This window comes from Mauremys reevesii, linkage group 9 (genome assembly GCF_016161935.1).
Source record: "Mauremys reevesii isolate NIE-2019 linkage group 9, ASM1616193v1, whole genome shotgun sequence".
In the NCBI taxonomy this organism is placed as follows: domain Eukaryota; kingdom Metazoa; phylum Chordata; order Testudines; family Geoemydidae; genus Mauremys; species Mauremys reevesii.
This window is the reverse complement of record NC_052631.1, coordinates 20,890,265-20,907,006: the sequence shown is the minus strand read 5'-3', so window position 1 is coordinate 20,907,006 and position 16,742 is coordinate 20,890,265. Positions and strand designations below refer to the sequence as shown.

Below are 16,742 nucleotides of genomic sequence, written 5' to 3'. Positions count from 1 at the left end.
TTTCATGCATTTACAATTCTAGTAAAATCAAATTCTGAAGTTGAAAACATACCTTCAAACAATACAATTAGAGATTTAAATAGTGTAGTTCTGTATGTACTTGCATTAAGAATCATAATAATCCAATTAGAGACAAGGTGGGTGAGGGTAACATTTATTGGATCTATTTCTATTGGCGAAATTGTCAGGCTGTCTCTTAACTCCTTCACTAACAGAAAAGTTGGTCCAATAAAAGATATTACCTCACCCCACCCCACGTAGTCACCCTAATATCCTGGGACCATCATGGCTACAACACTGCAAATAATAACCCAATTGGGTACATTAAAAGGAGTGGGCAACAAAGGTTGGGACCAACTCCATCAAGGTGATTTTTACAATGGGAGACCAAACAGGATTATTGCCATCTTCTCTAAACCTGTAGATTAACTGGTATTTTTTGCCTAGAAATATATCACAACCCCAGTAAATCCTCACAGTTTATTCCATATCCTGGAAGTCCATTAATAATAGCAGCATTATTTTCAGCAGAGGGCTGAATGGGCTCCAAAGTGTTATACCTCAACATTGCTCGACAGCCAGTGACAAAGGCATTCTTTTCTCCTTACCCACTGCAAGATCTGTTCCTCCTTGTCCCTGTTCTGAACTATCCAGAAAATGTGTATTCACTGATTTAAAACACATTTTTAAGATTAAGGCCCTGTAGTATTTGTTCACTGCTACCAGGAAGATAACAAAACTAATGTTTTCTTTGTCCAAAGAAAAAGAAAAAACAAAACCAACTCAGCCTGGGTGAAGTTTTCCCAAGGCAGAGATCAATGCTAAAAGTTACCCAAGATCTATATTAGATCTCAGTGCATGATTAACCGTTACAAACTGACAACTGAAAAATCAGAGTATTCTAGACCTGCAAAACCTGGATAAAATTCAACACAGGCAGGCCAATATTAATTAAAAAAATACAAGATTTTCACTAAATTTACAAGATTTTTCGACTACTGCTAGGCAAGTTGAAAACTTGATACAAAATACATAGAGTAGAAAGGTGATTATCCTCCTACTTTCAGTGAAGTCAGCAGAAGTTTGTCGTCGTTAACATGAACAAGAACAGGCCCCCCATATACAGATGCAGACACTTTAGTTCATAAGCAGCAATTTTACTTTACATTAAGTATCGACACTCAACCCAACCAAGCTGAGTGCCCAATGTGGTATAGTTACAGTTATGTTAAACACTGTCACATAAAACCCTCCATAAGAAAGAAGATTGCAGATGACAGTCACAAGAATTACAATGTAGGCTCAAACGTTCATGCAGCTTCAAGATTTAAGCCACTAGGACACCCAAAGTCAGAATGCTTTACCAAACTTTATTCAAGGTAACTATTAGTCCAGCAGAAGCAATAATTTTGTAGATAAGTCATTAAACTGAGGACTACCATCATTATTATGGTTACCCATGAGCTATACCGGTTACTTTAAATAAACTCTTCATTTTATGTATCTTGGTGCGATAATTTCATTGGAAGCTGCTTATTCAACTTAAGAGCATGGAACAGGGTAAATGTGACTTGCAGATTTTCTGACTTAACATTCTGCTGAACTCTTGGATCAAATCATGGGATCATTTATGTCAATGAACTTGTTAGAGATCTTTAGATCGTCTATATTCAGCTGGTGAGCTTATTTTGGGCACTTATCACTGGCAATGTGCAAAACAAAACAACACCCTTCTCAAAATTTCAACATGCCTCAGATGCACTCTAAAATCAGCATTTTATCAGTGCCCCCATGTAGCCTTTGTACATTCCTCTCTCTCAAAAACACATTATAAAACATTATTAAGTGTTAAATTAGAATGTTTCCAATCACACAAACACCCCCTCAAACAAACATCCAATTACCTTTCATAATTTCCAAGAGTCAGTTCAATCAACTCTATTCCAAGTTGACGTTACTTTTATTAACACACAAAACAGCATTACAGTGTTTTTAATTTTTAATGTAAACACAGAAGACCATTTATTTCATAGGTAAACAAGCCTAATGCTTACAGACAGGGATGACGTGGTATTTACCAGGGGTGGTTTTTACTAGGTAAAATCATGATTTTTACCATCCTAGGAAAAAACAGTTAGAAAATGCCTTAAACTGGGATTAATTTGAAAACTGTTTCATTAATATACACCACATTACACTTAGTTTTAGTTACATATTTAATTTGTGATTATGTAAGGCAGTAAATTTGTAGATTAATTTAGGGTTGTACAAATAAATTAAACTGCAGTAGGAATACTACTAATATGTAATTATAATACTGAACACTGGAATATCTGTATACATTTTGGTTTGTTATTTTCTCAAGGATGTTATAAATGTCAGAACTCATTTCAGTTTCCAATACTGTATAAACGAATGTAAAGAAAAACTGATTATATGAAAACAATAATACAGAGTTGTAGGATTGAACCATCAAGCAATCAGAAGCATAGATTACCAGTCCAGGTCCATTTGGCCATGTAACATTTTGTAGCAGAAAATCAACTTTGATGTAATGGATAGACCAAGCCTATAGGATTTCATTTAGTCCTAAGTGGAGCCCAGGATCTGGTCCAAGAGCTGGACTGCCTGGTAATAGAGACCATAATATAATTCAATTTAATATCCCTGAGGCAGGAAAAACACCACAGTGGCCCAATACTGTAGCATTTAATTTCAGAAAGGAGAACTACACACACGAGGAGGTTAGTTAAAACAGAAATTAAAGGGTACAGTGCCAAAAGTGAAATCTCTGCAAGCTGCAAGGAAACTTTTTAAAGACACCATAATAGAGGCTCAACTTAAATGTATACCCCAAATTAAAAAACAAAGTAAGAGAACCAAAAAAGAGCCACCGTGGCTCAACAAAAGTAAAAGAAGCAGTAAGAGGCAAAAAGGCATCCTTTAAAAAGTGGAAGTTAAATCCTAGTGAGGAAAATAGAAAGGAGCATAAACACTGGCAAATGAAGTGTAAAAATACAATTAGGAAGGCCAAAAAAGAATTTGAGGAACAGTAAGCCAAAGACTCAAAAAGAAATAGCAATTTTTTTTTTTTTTTTTTAAACAGTACATCAGAAGCAGGAAGCCTGCTAAACAACTAGTGGGGCCACTGGACGATCAAGGTGCTAAAGGAGCACTCAAGGACGATAAGGCCATTGCGGAGAAACTAAATGAATTCTTTGCATTGGTCTTCACAGCTGAGGAAGATTCCCAAACCAGAGCCAGTCTTTTTAAGTGACAGATCTGAGGAACTGTCCCAGATTGAGGTATTAGAGGTGGTTTTGGAACAAATTGATAAATTAAACAGCAGTAAGTCACCAGGACCAGATGGTATTCACCCCAGAGTTCTGAAGGAACTCAAATGTGAAATTGCAGAACTACTAACTGTATTCTGTAATCTATCATTTAAATCAGCTTCTGTACCAAATGACTAGAGGATAGCTAATGTGACGCTAATTTTTAAAAAGGGCTCCAGAGGTGATCCTGGCAATTACAGGCCTGTAAGCCTGACTTCAATACCGGACAAACTGGTTGAAACTATTAAAAAAAAAATACTGTCAGACATAGACGAACATAATTTGTTGAAGAAGAGTCAACATGATTTTAGTAAAGGGAAATCATGCCTCACCAATCTACTAGAATTCTTTGAGGGGGTCAACAAGCATGTGGACCAAGGGGATCCAGTGGATATACCGAACTTAGATTTTCAGAAAGCCTTTGACAAGGTCCCTCACCAAAGGCTCTTACACAAAGTAAGATGCCACGGGATAAGAGGGAAAGTGCTCTCATGGATTGGTAACTTGTTAAAAGATAGGAAACAAAGGGTAGGTATAAATAGTCAGTTTTCAGAATGGAGAGAGGTAAATAGTGGTGTCCCCCAGGCGTCTGTTCTGGGACCAGTCCTATTCAACATATTCATAAATAATCTGGAAAAATGGGTAAACAGTGAGGTGGCAAAATTCGCCAATGATACAAAACTACTCAAGATAGTTAAGACCCAGGCAGACTGCGAAGAGCTACAAAATAATCTCTCAAAACTGGGTGACTGGGCAACAAAATGGCAGATGAAATTTAATGCTGACATACTCGTTCATTAGCCTGTTCGTTTATAAGCTGACCCCCCCAAAATGGAGAGGTAAAAATAGCAAAAACTGTATGACCCTTTCATAAGCTGACCCTATATTTCAGGGGTTGGAAAAAACTTTGGCTCCCGGCCCTTCAGGGTAAGCTGCTGGTGCATTGGGACTTGTGTTTACCTGGAGCGTTCACAGGCACGGAGCCCCTCAGCTCCAAGTGGCTGCGGTTTGCCGTTCCCAGCCAATGGGAGCTGCGGAAAGTGTCGCCACTTCCTGCAGCTCTCATTGGCTGGGAACGGCGAACCGTGGCCACTGGGAGCTGAGGGGCTCCAGGCCTGCAGATGCTCCAGGTAAACAAAACAACAATGTATTAGATATTCAATTACATGATTTCATAGAGTTTAAAATCATCACCCGTTTATAAGCCGACCCCTGCTCTTTGATGCATCACGTTTTTACCAAAAATATTCGACTTATGAACGAGTATATATGGTAATGCACATTGGAAAGCATAATCCTAACCATACATATAAAATGATGGGGTCTGAATTAGCTGTTACCACTCAAGAAAGATCTTGGAGTCACTGTGGATAGTTCTCTGAAAACATCCACTAGGACTTTTCAGCTTGGAAAAAAAGCAAACAGAATGCTGGATGGTACGCCCACATCTGAATGCTGTGTGTGTGTGTGGTTGCCCCATCTCAAAAAAAAATATTTAATTTGGAAAAAAAAAGAAAAAATGGCAACAATAAATTATTAGGTGTATTGAATGGCTTCGGTACGAGGAGAGATTAATAAGACTAGGACTTTTCAGCTTGGAAAAGAGACGGCTAAGGGGAGATATGATTGAGGTCTATAAAATCATGACAGGTGTAGAGAAAGTAGATAAGGAAGTGTTATGAGAAGGAGTAAACAACACAAGAACTAGTGGTCACCAAATTAAATTAATAGGCAGCAGATTTAAAACAAACAAAAGGAAGTATTTTTTCACACAACGCACAGTCAACCTTTGAAACTCCTTGCCAGAGGATGTTGTCAAGGCCAAGACAATAACAAGGTTCAAAAAAGAACTAGATAAATTCATGGAGGATAGGTCCATCAATGGCTATTGGGCAGGAATCGTGTCCCTAGCCTCTGTCTGCCAGAAGCTGGGAATGAGCGACAGGGGACGGATCACTTGATGATTACTTGTTCTGTTCATTCCCTCTGGGGCACCTGGCACTGGCCACTGTTGGAAGACAGGATACTGGGCTAGATGGACCTTTGGTCTGACCCAGTAGGGACAGTCTTATGTTCTTATTCCTCAGATTTCAATGATATACCCAAAGTTTGAAAAGATTCATTCTATATTTGCTGAACACTGATGCAATTATTTTTCCCAGTTTAAACCAAGTTTAAGCCGGTATTTACCAGTGCCCTGACCTACATTAGTTTTCCCTGGGAAATTGCCAACCTTGCAGCACAAAATAAAGATCAAATTTCATACAAGGTCAAGAACTCATTGCCATATAAACCAGTATTCATCAATCTGTAATCCCAGCATTCTGGAATGCCCAGATATTGATGAAGTTATTACAAAGAATTACTATATTTGATAAGGATATCTATGAAGTTCGTTAGATTCTTTTAGGATACTAATGGCTTAATTTAAATAAGTAACGGAAAATATAGCAAGATCAAGACTTGTCAGCAAGAAACTGGTATTGCAACAAAGACGTATTATCAGGTTACATTATTTGGGAAAAACAGTGTCATACTGACATTTGTTCAATAATATTTACAATACAGGGCAAATAACTAACTATTCCTATGGGTAAATTTCACCCCAAAATGTATTTACATACCTTATTAATTTTTTCTTTGGGATGTGTCAGCAGTGCTGGGAAGTGTGAAAGAGCTTCACAATTCAGAACTACTTGTGTCTGTTCATCAGTACCAGTAACAATGTTGCCTACAGCTCTGAGTGCAGCAGTCTGAAACAACACACTGTATTTCAAGACTTGAACATTGAGAAAAAAAGTTAAGCATAAAAACAGTGAACACAGCAAAATATTATTTCATTCAAATGTTACCACAAATTAGATAAGTGAATTTTGATAACCTAAGTATTTTGCAAATAAATGTTTGCTGATAAACCTTTAGCCAATTATCAAAGTGATAACTAAACTATTTAAAAAGTAAGCCACTTCAGTACTGTATATTACCATATTTTGAAATAAATTAAGATATTGCTAACTAAACTTACTTGCACTTTAACTTCTTGGTGGCTGAGAAGGGGAACCAAATAAGGGACTATTCCAGAGTCTATCACCATCTGGATCTGTTCATTGCCAGCATCCGTTAGGTAGGAGAGGGCCCAGACTGTATCTACCAATATCTAACATTTAAAAAAAAATACAGTGTTAAACCCATTAAGAGAGAAAGGTCTAAATAAGATGTGCCGAGATCTATGTTATAAGGCTATTATATTTAAAGATAGGTTTTTTGTTCAAGACTTGCTGTTAGAGTCCATTTAAATGTTTCTAGTTTTGTAACTGTCTCAAGGCAAGGGTTTTTACATTGAGAGGATTTTGTTGTTTAACATCTTATAAATTAGAAGGAAACTATTCTGCTGTTTGACATATTCACTTTAAGAAGTCTAAAATGCAGCCACTTCGTAATTTGTTCCTTGCACCTTCGTCTGCTGCCTTCCAGGTAGCTAGAACATAGGACAAAATATCATTTATAACCATAGTCAAGAATATGAAGGATACAATGGTCAAACATCATACCTGTCCTCATGAGAATCTTTAAATTAAAGTGGACAATATGAGAAAAAATAAAGATTGATTGTTGGGGTGACAACACTTCAGGGAACACAGAATAGGCAGCCTCAGAATGATGGTTCACATTTCACAGGAGACTAACTACTCTCATTCACAAAGCAGAGTTCCTTCACAGAACTTTAAAAAGCGTAAAAGCGTTTGAAAGGTACTTAGTGGAAACTAGAGGCAATAGCACTGCATGCTGAAATAACTAATTTTTTAGTAGCACATTTGAACCGCATAAAAAGTATATTAATACAATACAATACGTAAATACAAGATGTAAATTTATTAATGCCAGAAAATACATTGAAAGCAGTCTATCTGAAAAAAGAAAACTAACAGTTCAGATGCATGATTACAAAAATATAAGCAATTCGCAGAGAATTAAGAGGTTCACAATCATTTCAGCTACAAGTGTGAATGAATTGATCTATAGATAGAGAAGTTTCAAGAAACTCCACGTAAGTTTTGAGTTAAAGGACAGGCCTCATCTACATTGGACAGTTATATCAGTACAAGTTAAAATGTGAATTTAAACTGGTATAGTTATAATGGATATCAAAGTGGACATACTCCAGCAAAAGTGTGCTTTTTTTCAGTTTGCCTTAGACCCCTTTCCAAGCGACATTAGCTAAACCAGAAAAAAAGGACACATACCACAATAAAAATGTTCACACAAGGGGTTATGCTAATATAACCATACTGGTATTGCCAGTAAAATCTTCCTGTATAGACAATGCCTCAAAAGAGATCCAATGGTGTAGGTCACCACAGTTTCTCATTTAACAATATGTGGAGAGTCACCAGAATGGCCCTTTGTATTCACATAAAAGATAAACAAGAATCAATAATTCAAACCTTCCTTTAACTCTTCCAAAAGTAAACAGGTGAAATATATGAAAAGATCTCCACTAAAAAATAAATCAATCACTACTGCAATTCTCTTTGATTTTTACTCTTACAGTCATTTAGTCAAGAATAATATTGTAGTCCACAATTTTGATTCTGAGCCAAAAGGATCATTGCTTCAATGTTGCTGTTATCATGGAGCAGATTCTAAAACCAGAGCTATTCTGGGCATACAAGTACCAACATTAAACATTTAGGACACAACTCAATACACTTTGGACATCCTATAATACCAAACCCCTGATGCCAGGGACAGCTATAATACAAGTATTCAAATAAAACAGGATTAGGACGAACAACAAATGAAAAGAACTGATTAGTAATACACCTGCACAAACATCTACTTTATTCCTGGGGTAAGCCCACTTGACTTCTAATTGTAGTCAATGTCATAGATCAAGTTGGCCGAATATATATTTTAACCATTAGCAATATACAGTAGAACCACAGAGTTATGAATACTACAGTTACGAATTGAACAGTCCACCACACACCTCATTTGCAACCGCAAGTAAACTATCAGGCAGCAGCAGAGACACGCACAGAAAAACAAAACAAAACAAGAAGAAGCAAACAGTTAAACTAAACTACTAAAAAAAAACAAAGGGAAAGCAGCATTTTTCCTCTGCATAGTAAATTTAAAGCTGTATTAAGTCAATGTTCAGATGTAAACATTTGAAAGACAACCATAACGTTCTGTTCAGAGTTATGAACATTTCAGAATTACGAACAATCTCCATTCCCAAGGTGTTTGTAACTCTGAGTGTCTACTGTAGGTAAATTTCACTCGATATAGCCTATTTTAACCATGAAGCAAAGCGTTGATACATTCATATTGCAAGATATTTAAATACAACTAGTTAACAAGTCTTATTTTATACTTTTTAAGTCATTTGTCTGTAGCTGGACATAGTAGAAATTGCTACTTTTCTCCATTTGCTCTTCCACTTTCTTACAAAAACAACTAAAACCCCAAAACACTTCAGGTACACAAAAGGACCAATAAAAGAAGTATGTTTGATTTTGCCTATCATTTATAAAGGGCCAAAAGTATGTTCACTGATATGCTGAACAGAGAGGGGACAAAAGCAACTCAGATTACTGTTACAGTGAAATATAGTCACCTCCTACTTAGTTATCTAGTGAGACACAGGCATTGGCGAGACCTATTTGGAAATTTTCAAACAAACCTTTATTTACTTGTAAAATGTCAATTTGCTGGACTGAAATTTTTCACAAAGTTTACTGCAGATTTGAAGAAATTTTTACCGAAACACAGACCGCTTTTCACAGGAAGTTTGTTGGTGTTCCAGGTACAAAACGCCACAGCAGAAAGCCTGCAAGCTCCAGACACCCCGGCGAAAGCTGGGGTTGCTAGGTTTCCCATTCTGTAGCAAATAGCCTGCCAGCTCCCACAGCCCTAGCTGAAGTCAGGATACTCAGGACTGGTAGGCTCCCTGCTATGCAACAAACTCCCCAAGCACACTGCCCCAGGGCCAGATCCAGTACTTTCAGGGTCAATGGCTCCAGGGAGGTACCACCATGCCAGAACTTCCAGTCTCCCCACTGTAGAGCCAGGAGCCTGGAATCCCTGGGACACTTAACTGGAGCCAACAAACTGCTGCAAGAGCCAGGAAGTCATAGGATGGGCTGGGCTCTCAAGGTCTGGGACTCCAGGCAGCCCTGCATATGGACTGACCCAAGAATCTGGGAAACCCTGGTGTCCCTGACCCCAGACCCTGACATCCACAGCAGATGCTGAGTACTCTGGTCCTGGGGAGCAATTTTAGAAACACCATCTGGTGATAGGTCTGAAACAAAATATTTCAGGTTCTCTCTTTTGGAGAAAAAACCTGAAAAAAAAAATCCAGTTTTGGTTCAATCCAAACTAATTTTTTTCCTTCTGACTTTTCAGTTTGGTCCTCAAACAAAAAAAATAAAATAAAATAAATCAATTATTCACTCATATGTGCTTATGGATAAGGCTACGTTTTAGTCATTGATATTTTTAGTAAGTCATGGACAGGTTATGGGCAGTAAACAAAAATTCACGGCCCATGACCTGTCCATGACTTGATCACAAAATAATTGGTGGAAAATGTTTTTACTCACATTTACATCTGTGTGGTGAATTAAAACACAGAGGGCTGGAAGGATCTGGGGGGAGAGACACAGAGTGTTAATATTAAATAGAAATACTCAAGATATTTAACAATTCAACTTGTTTAATTTAATTAAATTTATAAATGAATAATTTAATTCACCTCCTGAATGGTTTCCATCGGTGGAGGTGGGTCTTTGTGACGGCATAAGTTGACCATGACCCAAGTAACATTCCTTAAGAATGTTATGGGAATAGATGGACTGATGAAGGACAGCAGAGGTTTCACCACTCCAAGACTAATAACATAATCTCGACACTGGGGTCCATCACCTGTGTAAACATTAAATGATTTTATGAAGATAAAAACTATTTACAAGGGATAGTGTTGTAGAACCACGTTCCCATGTTAAATAACCAAAAGGGCCTAGTTGTTAAATGACCCAAATGACTACTCTTCCAGTTTCCCCAAGCACAATTTGGGCATGAGGTTGGGCCTCAGTTCAGCTGTAAATCTGGTACCAGGAGTATAACATTGATTTCTACACACCTCCAAAAGGAAAACATCTCAGAACAGACAGTTTCCCCAATAGCCACTGTTTAGTATTATTAAATTGTTCAGTGATCTGAGTAGAAGGTAGTCAAGAAACTATGAGTAACTTCTTTACATGCTACTTTTGTCAATGCAGAGACTAGCTCATCCAATGTTCAACATCCTGGCAAGTGACAAAGTCAGCTTTCCAGCATGTCTTCATTTTTGTAAATTTAAACCCTTCACTATTAAGATTTATGTAAAAATGTCTAAGCCTTTGGATGCAATAGACACCATTAGTCAAAATGTGACTTGCCAACACCTGACTGTACAAGAAACACCTCATTCAACATGCAGTAAGTAACTGCTCCCCTTTCTGATTCACATTAAACATACTTCGTGCTAGCAAAAAGTGATTTGCTGAATTCTGAAGAGGTAGTTATCCATGATTAAGAACACATGAAAAAGATAGCGATTAATGACCATGAGGACAAGGTATAATGGAGGCCCATCAATCATAACAGGTTACTGATCCAGACAAAATACTCTGTGACAAGTTCTATTCAGTTTCAAGAAATATGGAACATTTTCAGTTTATTATGATATCCCCACAGTTTGATGCGTATTGCATCCACTTAGATACTTATACGGTCCTCAGCATTGTCGTATCCAAGCTGTATTGTTAACAGGGAAGGAACAGCGTCACTCCTAGGTCCAAATAACAATACCGTACGAATATTTTAAGAAAAACTAGAATCAGAGTTTTTGAAAACTTAGCTTATTGTCAAACTAAGCAATATCTAAACCCACAACATTTCAGTAATTTAAGACATGGTGGGGCGGACATTTTTAAACTACACTCACCACTATGATATTTGAATATCTCTGTGGTGTATCACTTACAACAATAATCAAGAAGAGAAACGAAAGTTTTAGGTTAGCCAAAAGCTTGGCCAGAAAGATTAAATGTGTACTATGAAAGCTCTGGTGACTGAAGTGCGAGCTCTGATGGCGATCCAGAGCCTTTATAATGAAAACTGTTTTTCATTATAACATTATGCATGTGATTTGTTTGCCAGACATTGTTTCCTTTTCTTGTACCTGGATTGAAAGATGTACATGTTAGAGGAGGAGCAAGAGAGAAAGCAGAAAGAATTAAGCAAAGGGCATTTTGAGGGAAATGAACTCCATGTATTTGAGCCAATCCCATTGCTCTTGTAGTTAAGCAAGGTCAGACACTTTCAACCACACTTCTCTAGTTACAAACTATAGAAATGATCCCTGAAAGTATAGTTTATTATTTAAAAAAAACCAACAGAATCCAAATTGGTTTATTAATTTGATTTCAAAAGAAACTTTTGAATTTTTATATTAAGAGTAACACAAACCTATGATATTGCCTAAAGCCCATACTGCTTGCTCACACACATTTTGATGGGGTGAATGCAGCAGCCTCAGAAAAAGTGGCACAGCATCTGAAAAATAAAGCATCTGTTACTCAAAAAGTCTTAGTTTTAAAGTGATGTGCTCATTATTATAGTTAGCTCTTAAGTTAAAAGCTGACATTCCATTACCCTATGATATGAAGATTTTCTCCGGCTATGTGTTTATTCTGGTTAATGAAACTTCACTCTTTTTCCAGATGATGTTCAAATATAAACATAGATCATAATACAACTTTTCCTTTCATACCATTCTTTCACAGAAGGGTCTGCACTTCAGACCAATATAATGAGAACAAAAGATTTAAGGTAGTTATTTTTATATAACTTTGTATGACAAGTTTAAATTATAAGTAATTATTCTTAATACATGGTTAATGTTGAAATTCCATATTTAATTCTACTAATTACCATTGAATTTCAACTGTTTTATCTATGTAGTTATCACTAGAGCTGTCTGAAATGGAATTTCAACACTTTAATGTCAACCCAACAAGCACAATTAGTGACTTTTTTCAAATTAACTAATCATCATTAAGTAGTTCTATATTTTCTACATTCTTTTCCATCACTGGTTATTAATAGAAGTTTTAGTTAGCAACTTTTAATAGGCAAAATCTTGAAAATTCTTGACGTATTTGTACAGCAACATAAGCTGTCACCTATATATCCTGTCTTCTCTTCCTAGCTCTTGAAAGTTTTAGATAAAAGGGGCAATCCAACTGATTACCACAAAAGAGATTCCGATGTTTCAAATACTGTCAATGAATGACTGGCAAAAAGAGCAAATTGATCTGTAAGGAAGGGGTTTAACAAAAATCACTCACCAAGAATAAGATACTTACATCCCTGCCTCATATATGGGAACATTAGGAGCAGGAGGCAGCTCCCAAGCACAGTCACTGCTGAGTCAACATTTAACATTGTGATATTATCTGGAAGATGCTCTTAACTCCTACTCTTACAACTCAAAAGCTAAGGGACTTGTGCAACACCGCCTGAAGAAGCTTGGTTGGGAGGAAGGACTCAATACTCGTTAACGCTGAAGGACCTGTTTACTTTAATTACTTGGTCCCCAATTTACTGGGTTTAGGATTTTACTGAATTTACATTAATTTGGGGGGCATAGAGGAGAAGGTTTCATTTATAATTTGATTTTATAATCAAACTGTTTTCTAAGCAGACACATCACACCACTATCCCTCATGACGCATAACGGGTCAAATATTGGTTTAATTCTTAAAACATGTTTATTAGCCACTGACCTTATTCAATATTAAACAAGAGGATTTACAAAGCGAGTGTAATAATAGGTAAAATACCCCAGGCAATTACAATGGCTGGAAGTTTTGGAGAGATGTTAATAGGCCATCTTCTTCATTCAAATAAATTACAAGAGAGTACCCATACTTGCATAACATTTGAGTACAGAGTAACTTCAATGAAACTAGGTGTGTTTACGTTGTTTCTAATCTAAGTCCATCAGTAGAAAAATCTGAACTGCCAGACTCAATCCTGGCTTTTGATTCATTGAAAAGTTAGCTTTAATATAGCAGAAATAAAATGATTCTAATTAGGGCTGTCAAACAACTGAAAAAGTTAATCTTGATTAACCACGCTGTTAGAGTTTAACAGAATACCATTTATTTAAACATTTTTGGATGCTTTACACATTTTCAAATATATTGATTTCAATTACAACACAGAATACAAAGTACACAGTGCTCACTTTATATTTATTTTTTATTACAAATATTTGAATTGTAAAAAACAAAAGATAGTATTTTTCAATTCATTTAATATAAGTACTGTAGTGCATTTTTTTTATCATGAAAATTGAACTTACTAATGTAGTTATGTAAAAAACCTGCATTCAAAAACAAAACAATGTAAAACTTCAGACCCTACAAGTCCACTCAGTCCTACTTCAGCCAATCTCTCAGACAAACAAGTCTGGTTATAATTTGCAGGATATAATGCTGCCTGCTTCTTATTTACAATGTCACCTGAAAATGAGAACAGGCGTTCACATGGCACTGTTGTAGCCGGTTTCACAAGATATTTACGTGCCAGATGCGTTAAAGATTCATATGTCCCTTCATGCATCTACCACCATCTCAGAACACAGGCATCCATGATGATGGTGGGTTCTGCTCGATAACAATCCAAAGGAAAGCGGACTGATGCATGTTCATTTTCATCATCTGAGTCAGATGCCACCAGCAGGTGGATTTTCTTATTTGGTGGTTCCGATTCTGTAGTTTCTGCATCTGAGTGTTGCTCTTTTAAGACTTGAGAAAGCATCCTCCACAGATTTTGGACAGCACTTCAGATACTTAAACCTTGGGTCGAGAGCTGTAGCTATTTTTAGAAATCTCACATTGGTACCTTGTGTTTTGTCAAATCTGCTGTGAAAGTGTTCTTAAAATGAACTTGTGCTGGGTCATCATCCAAGACTGCTATAACATGAAACATATGGCAGAATGTGGGTAAAACAGAACTGGAGACATAATCTTTCCCCAAGGAATTCAGTCACAAATTTAATTAATGCATTATTTTTTTAACGAGCATCATCAGCATGGAAGCATGTCCTCTGGAATGGTAGCTGAAGCATGAAGGGGCATATGAATGTTTAGCATATCTGGCATGTAAATACCTTGCAACGCCAGCTACAAAAGTGCCATGCGAATGCCTGTTCTCATTTCCAGGTGACAGTACTGCCTGCTTCTTATTTACAGTATCTCCTGTAAATGTAAACAAACTTGTTTGTCTTAGTGATTGGCTGAACGAGAAGTAGAACTGAGTGGACTCAAACGTTTTACATTGTTTTGTTTTTGAGTGCAGTTATGTAATAAATAAGCATTTATAAATTACACTTCCACGATAAAGAGACTACACTACAATACTTGTATGAGGTGAATTGAAAAATACTATTTCTTTTGTTTATCATTTTTACAGGACAAATATTTGTCATAAAAATAATAATATAAAGTGAGCACTGTACACTCTGTATTCTGTGTGGTAACATACAAAACTGAACCTAGATACACTTGCAGCAATCTAAATTGTATCGAGAGGGGGCATATCAATATTAGAGAAAACTGCTCTTTGACAGTTCAACCCAACTGCTTTGAACTCAATAGGATCCTACATTGATTTCAGTGGACTTTAACAATGCCCCAAAAGAGAAGGATAATGAATTTTGTAACCAACTGCTATTTCACAACACAGATTCATTTTCTGATTAAACACAAACTCTCTCAGATGAAGAGCTGAAGACAAAGTAAAAAATTTGTTTAAAGATCTGGGATCTTTACACTGGTTAATTCTGTGAAATATTTGCCTTGGATTTGCTTACGTAGTACTTTAAAATTTGAAATTCAGGATTAATCTATTACTTCTATGGAAAGATCTTTTTTGCCCTCCAGCATTTTCTCGGCTTTTTGTTAGCTCTCAGCTTCCCAGACCAAGAAGTTGGCTCTAAATTTTGCTACGAAATTCATATTAACAAACAAACAAACTTTAAATAAAATCCATTTTAATTTTGTATTTTAAAAGCAAATCCATTAGTTAACAGATTATGTTATTGTCAAGTGGTCACAGATTTATCATAATAAAGAAGGATTTTATTTCTATCAAAAGATAAAGCAAATAAAAAATTAAATTAGAATTATCTATGCCTGTGTCAACCTAGTCATCAAGCGAACATATTAATTTCATCACTCAAACCAGACTGTAGAGTTTCAGCACAGTACTTTCCCTTATTGCAGCGGTTTTCAAACTTTTTAGGCTGTGTACCCGTTTCCAAATAATATAGTCCAGTGATTCTCAAACTTCTGTATTGGTGACCCCCAAAGCCGTCCCTAGGGTACAGTGAATCAGGGCGACCACTCCAGGCCCCACGGGCCAGCATACATGGGCATTGTGTGAACTGCTGGCTGGGGGAGGCTAGCCCCCAGCTATGCCCCTTCCACCCGAGAGCACACTGGGAGGGAGAGCTTGCGATGGCACCACCCTAACCCCAGGGTCCCAGCCCCCTGGAGCCCAGCGGCACTGCCAAAGGGAGGTCGGGGGGGAGCGCGCGCGTGGAGTCACGCATGGCTGTTTGGGGAGGCATAAGACCTCCCCTACCTGGCAGCCGGTGCAGTGGGTCCCAGACGTAACTGATTCGTCACTTCCCCGCAGGCCCCGAACCGCCCTAGGGATGGCCCTGGTGACCCCTTTCACACAGCAAGCCTCTGAGTGCAACCCCCCTTATAAATTAAAAAGCACTTTCTAAAATATTTAACTATTATAAATGCTAGAGGCGAAGCAGGGTTTGGGGTGGAGGCTGACAGCTCGCAATCCCCAAGTAATAACCTTGTGACCCACTGAGTGGTCACGATCCTCAGTTTGAGAACCCTTAAGTAGTCTATTGCATAGTTGGGATTGGTCCTGCTTTGAGCAAGGGGTTGGACTAGAGTACCTCCTGAGGTCTCTTCCAACCCTAATCTTCTAGGATACCCCCATCTGACACTGGGTCATAATATAGCTATGAAAACAGCCAGAGGGGTGGGGTGGGGGCAGGGAAGGGAAATGGGAGAGAGAAGGCGGTCTGTAAGGGATAACACATTATCCACCATTACAGGATTTTTCTTGCGTACCCCAATGAGAGCTCATGTGTACCCCAGTTTGAAAACCACTGCCACACTGAGTCAATTCTACATTTTGATTAAATATTTAAGAATAAAAACAGTTTTTAATGTGGGGTTTTCACACATTAAATTTCTTGAGTGGAAAAGTTTCCCCTGCCCTTTCACACTGTTGGCAATTCAGCATCTCCAGCATTCACAGTTT

The 16,742-nt window shown here is 37.4% G+C and overlaps 1 protein-coding gene, 1 non-coding gene and 1 pseudogene across 12 annotated transcripts in view; all 3 read right to left on the bottom strand.

Moving 5' to 3' along the window:
* The window catches only part of KPNA4 (karyopherin subunit alpha 4), a 102,306-nt gene that overhangs the window by 22,734 nt on the left and 62,830 nt on the right, over nt 1–16,742 (bottom strand). For all 11 annotated transcript variants that reach the window (XM_039488674.1, XM_039488669.1, XM_039488666.1 and 8 more), the window contains 5 exons: nt 11,853–11,939; nt 10,096–10,265; nt 9,944–9,988; nt 6,361–6,492; nt 5,960–6,088 (listed from right to left, as the gene is read on the bottom strand). In XM_039488674.1, coding sequence (XP_039344608.1) covers nt 5,960–6,088; nt 6,361–6,492; nt 9,944–9,988; nt 10,096–10,265; nt 11,853–11,939 — 563 coding nt within the window. The remainder of the gene's footprint in view (nt 1–5,959; nt 6,089–6,360; nt 6,493–9,943; nt 9,989–10,095; nt 10,266–11,852; nt 11,940–16,742) is intronic.
* On the bottom strand, nt 1,607–1,919 carry LOC120372748. The gene has a single exon (XR_005585168.1).
* On the bottom strand, nt 11,649–11,761 carry LOC120372720 (annotated as a pseudogene).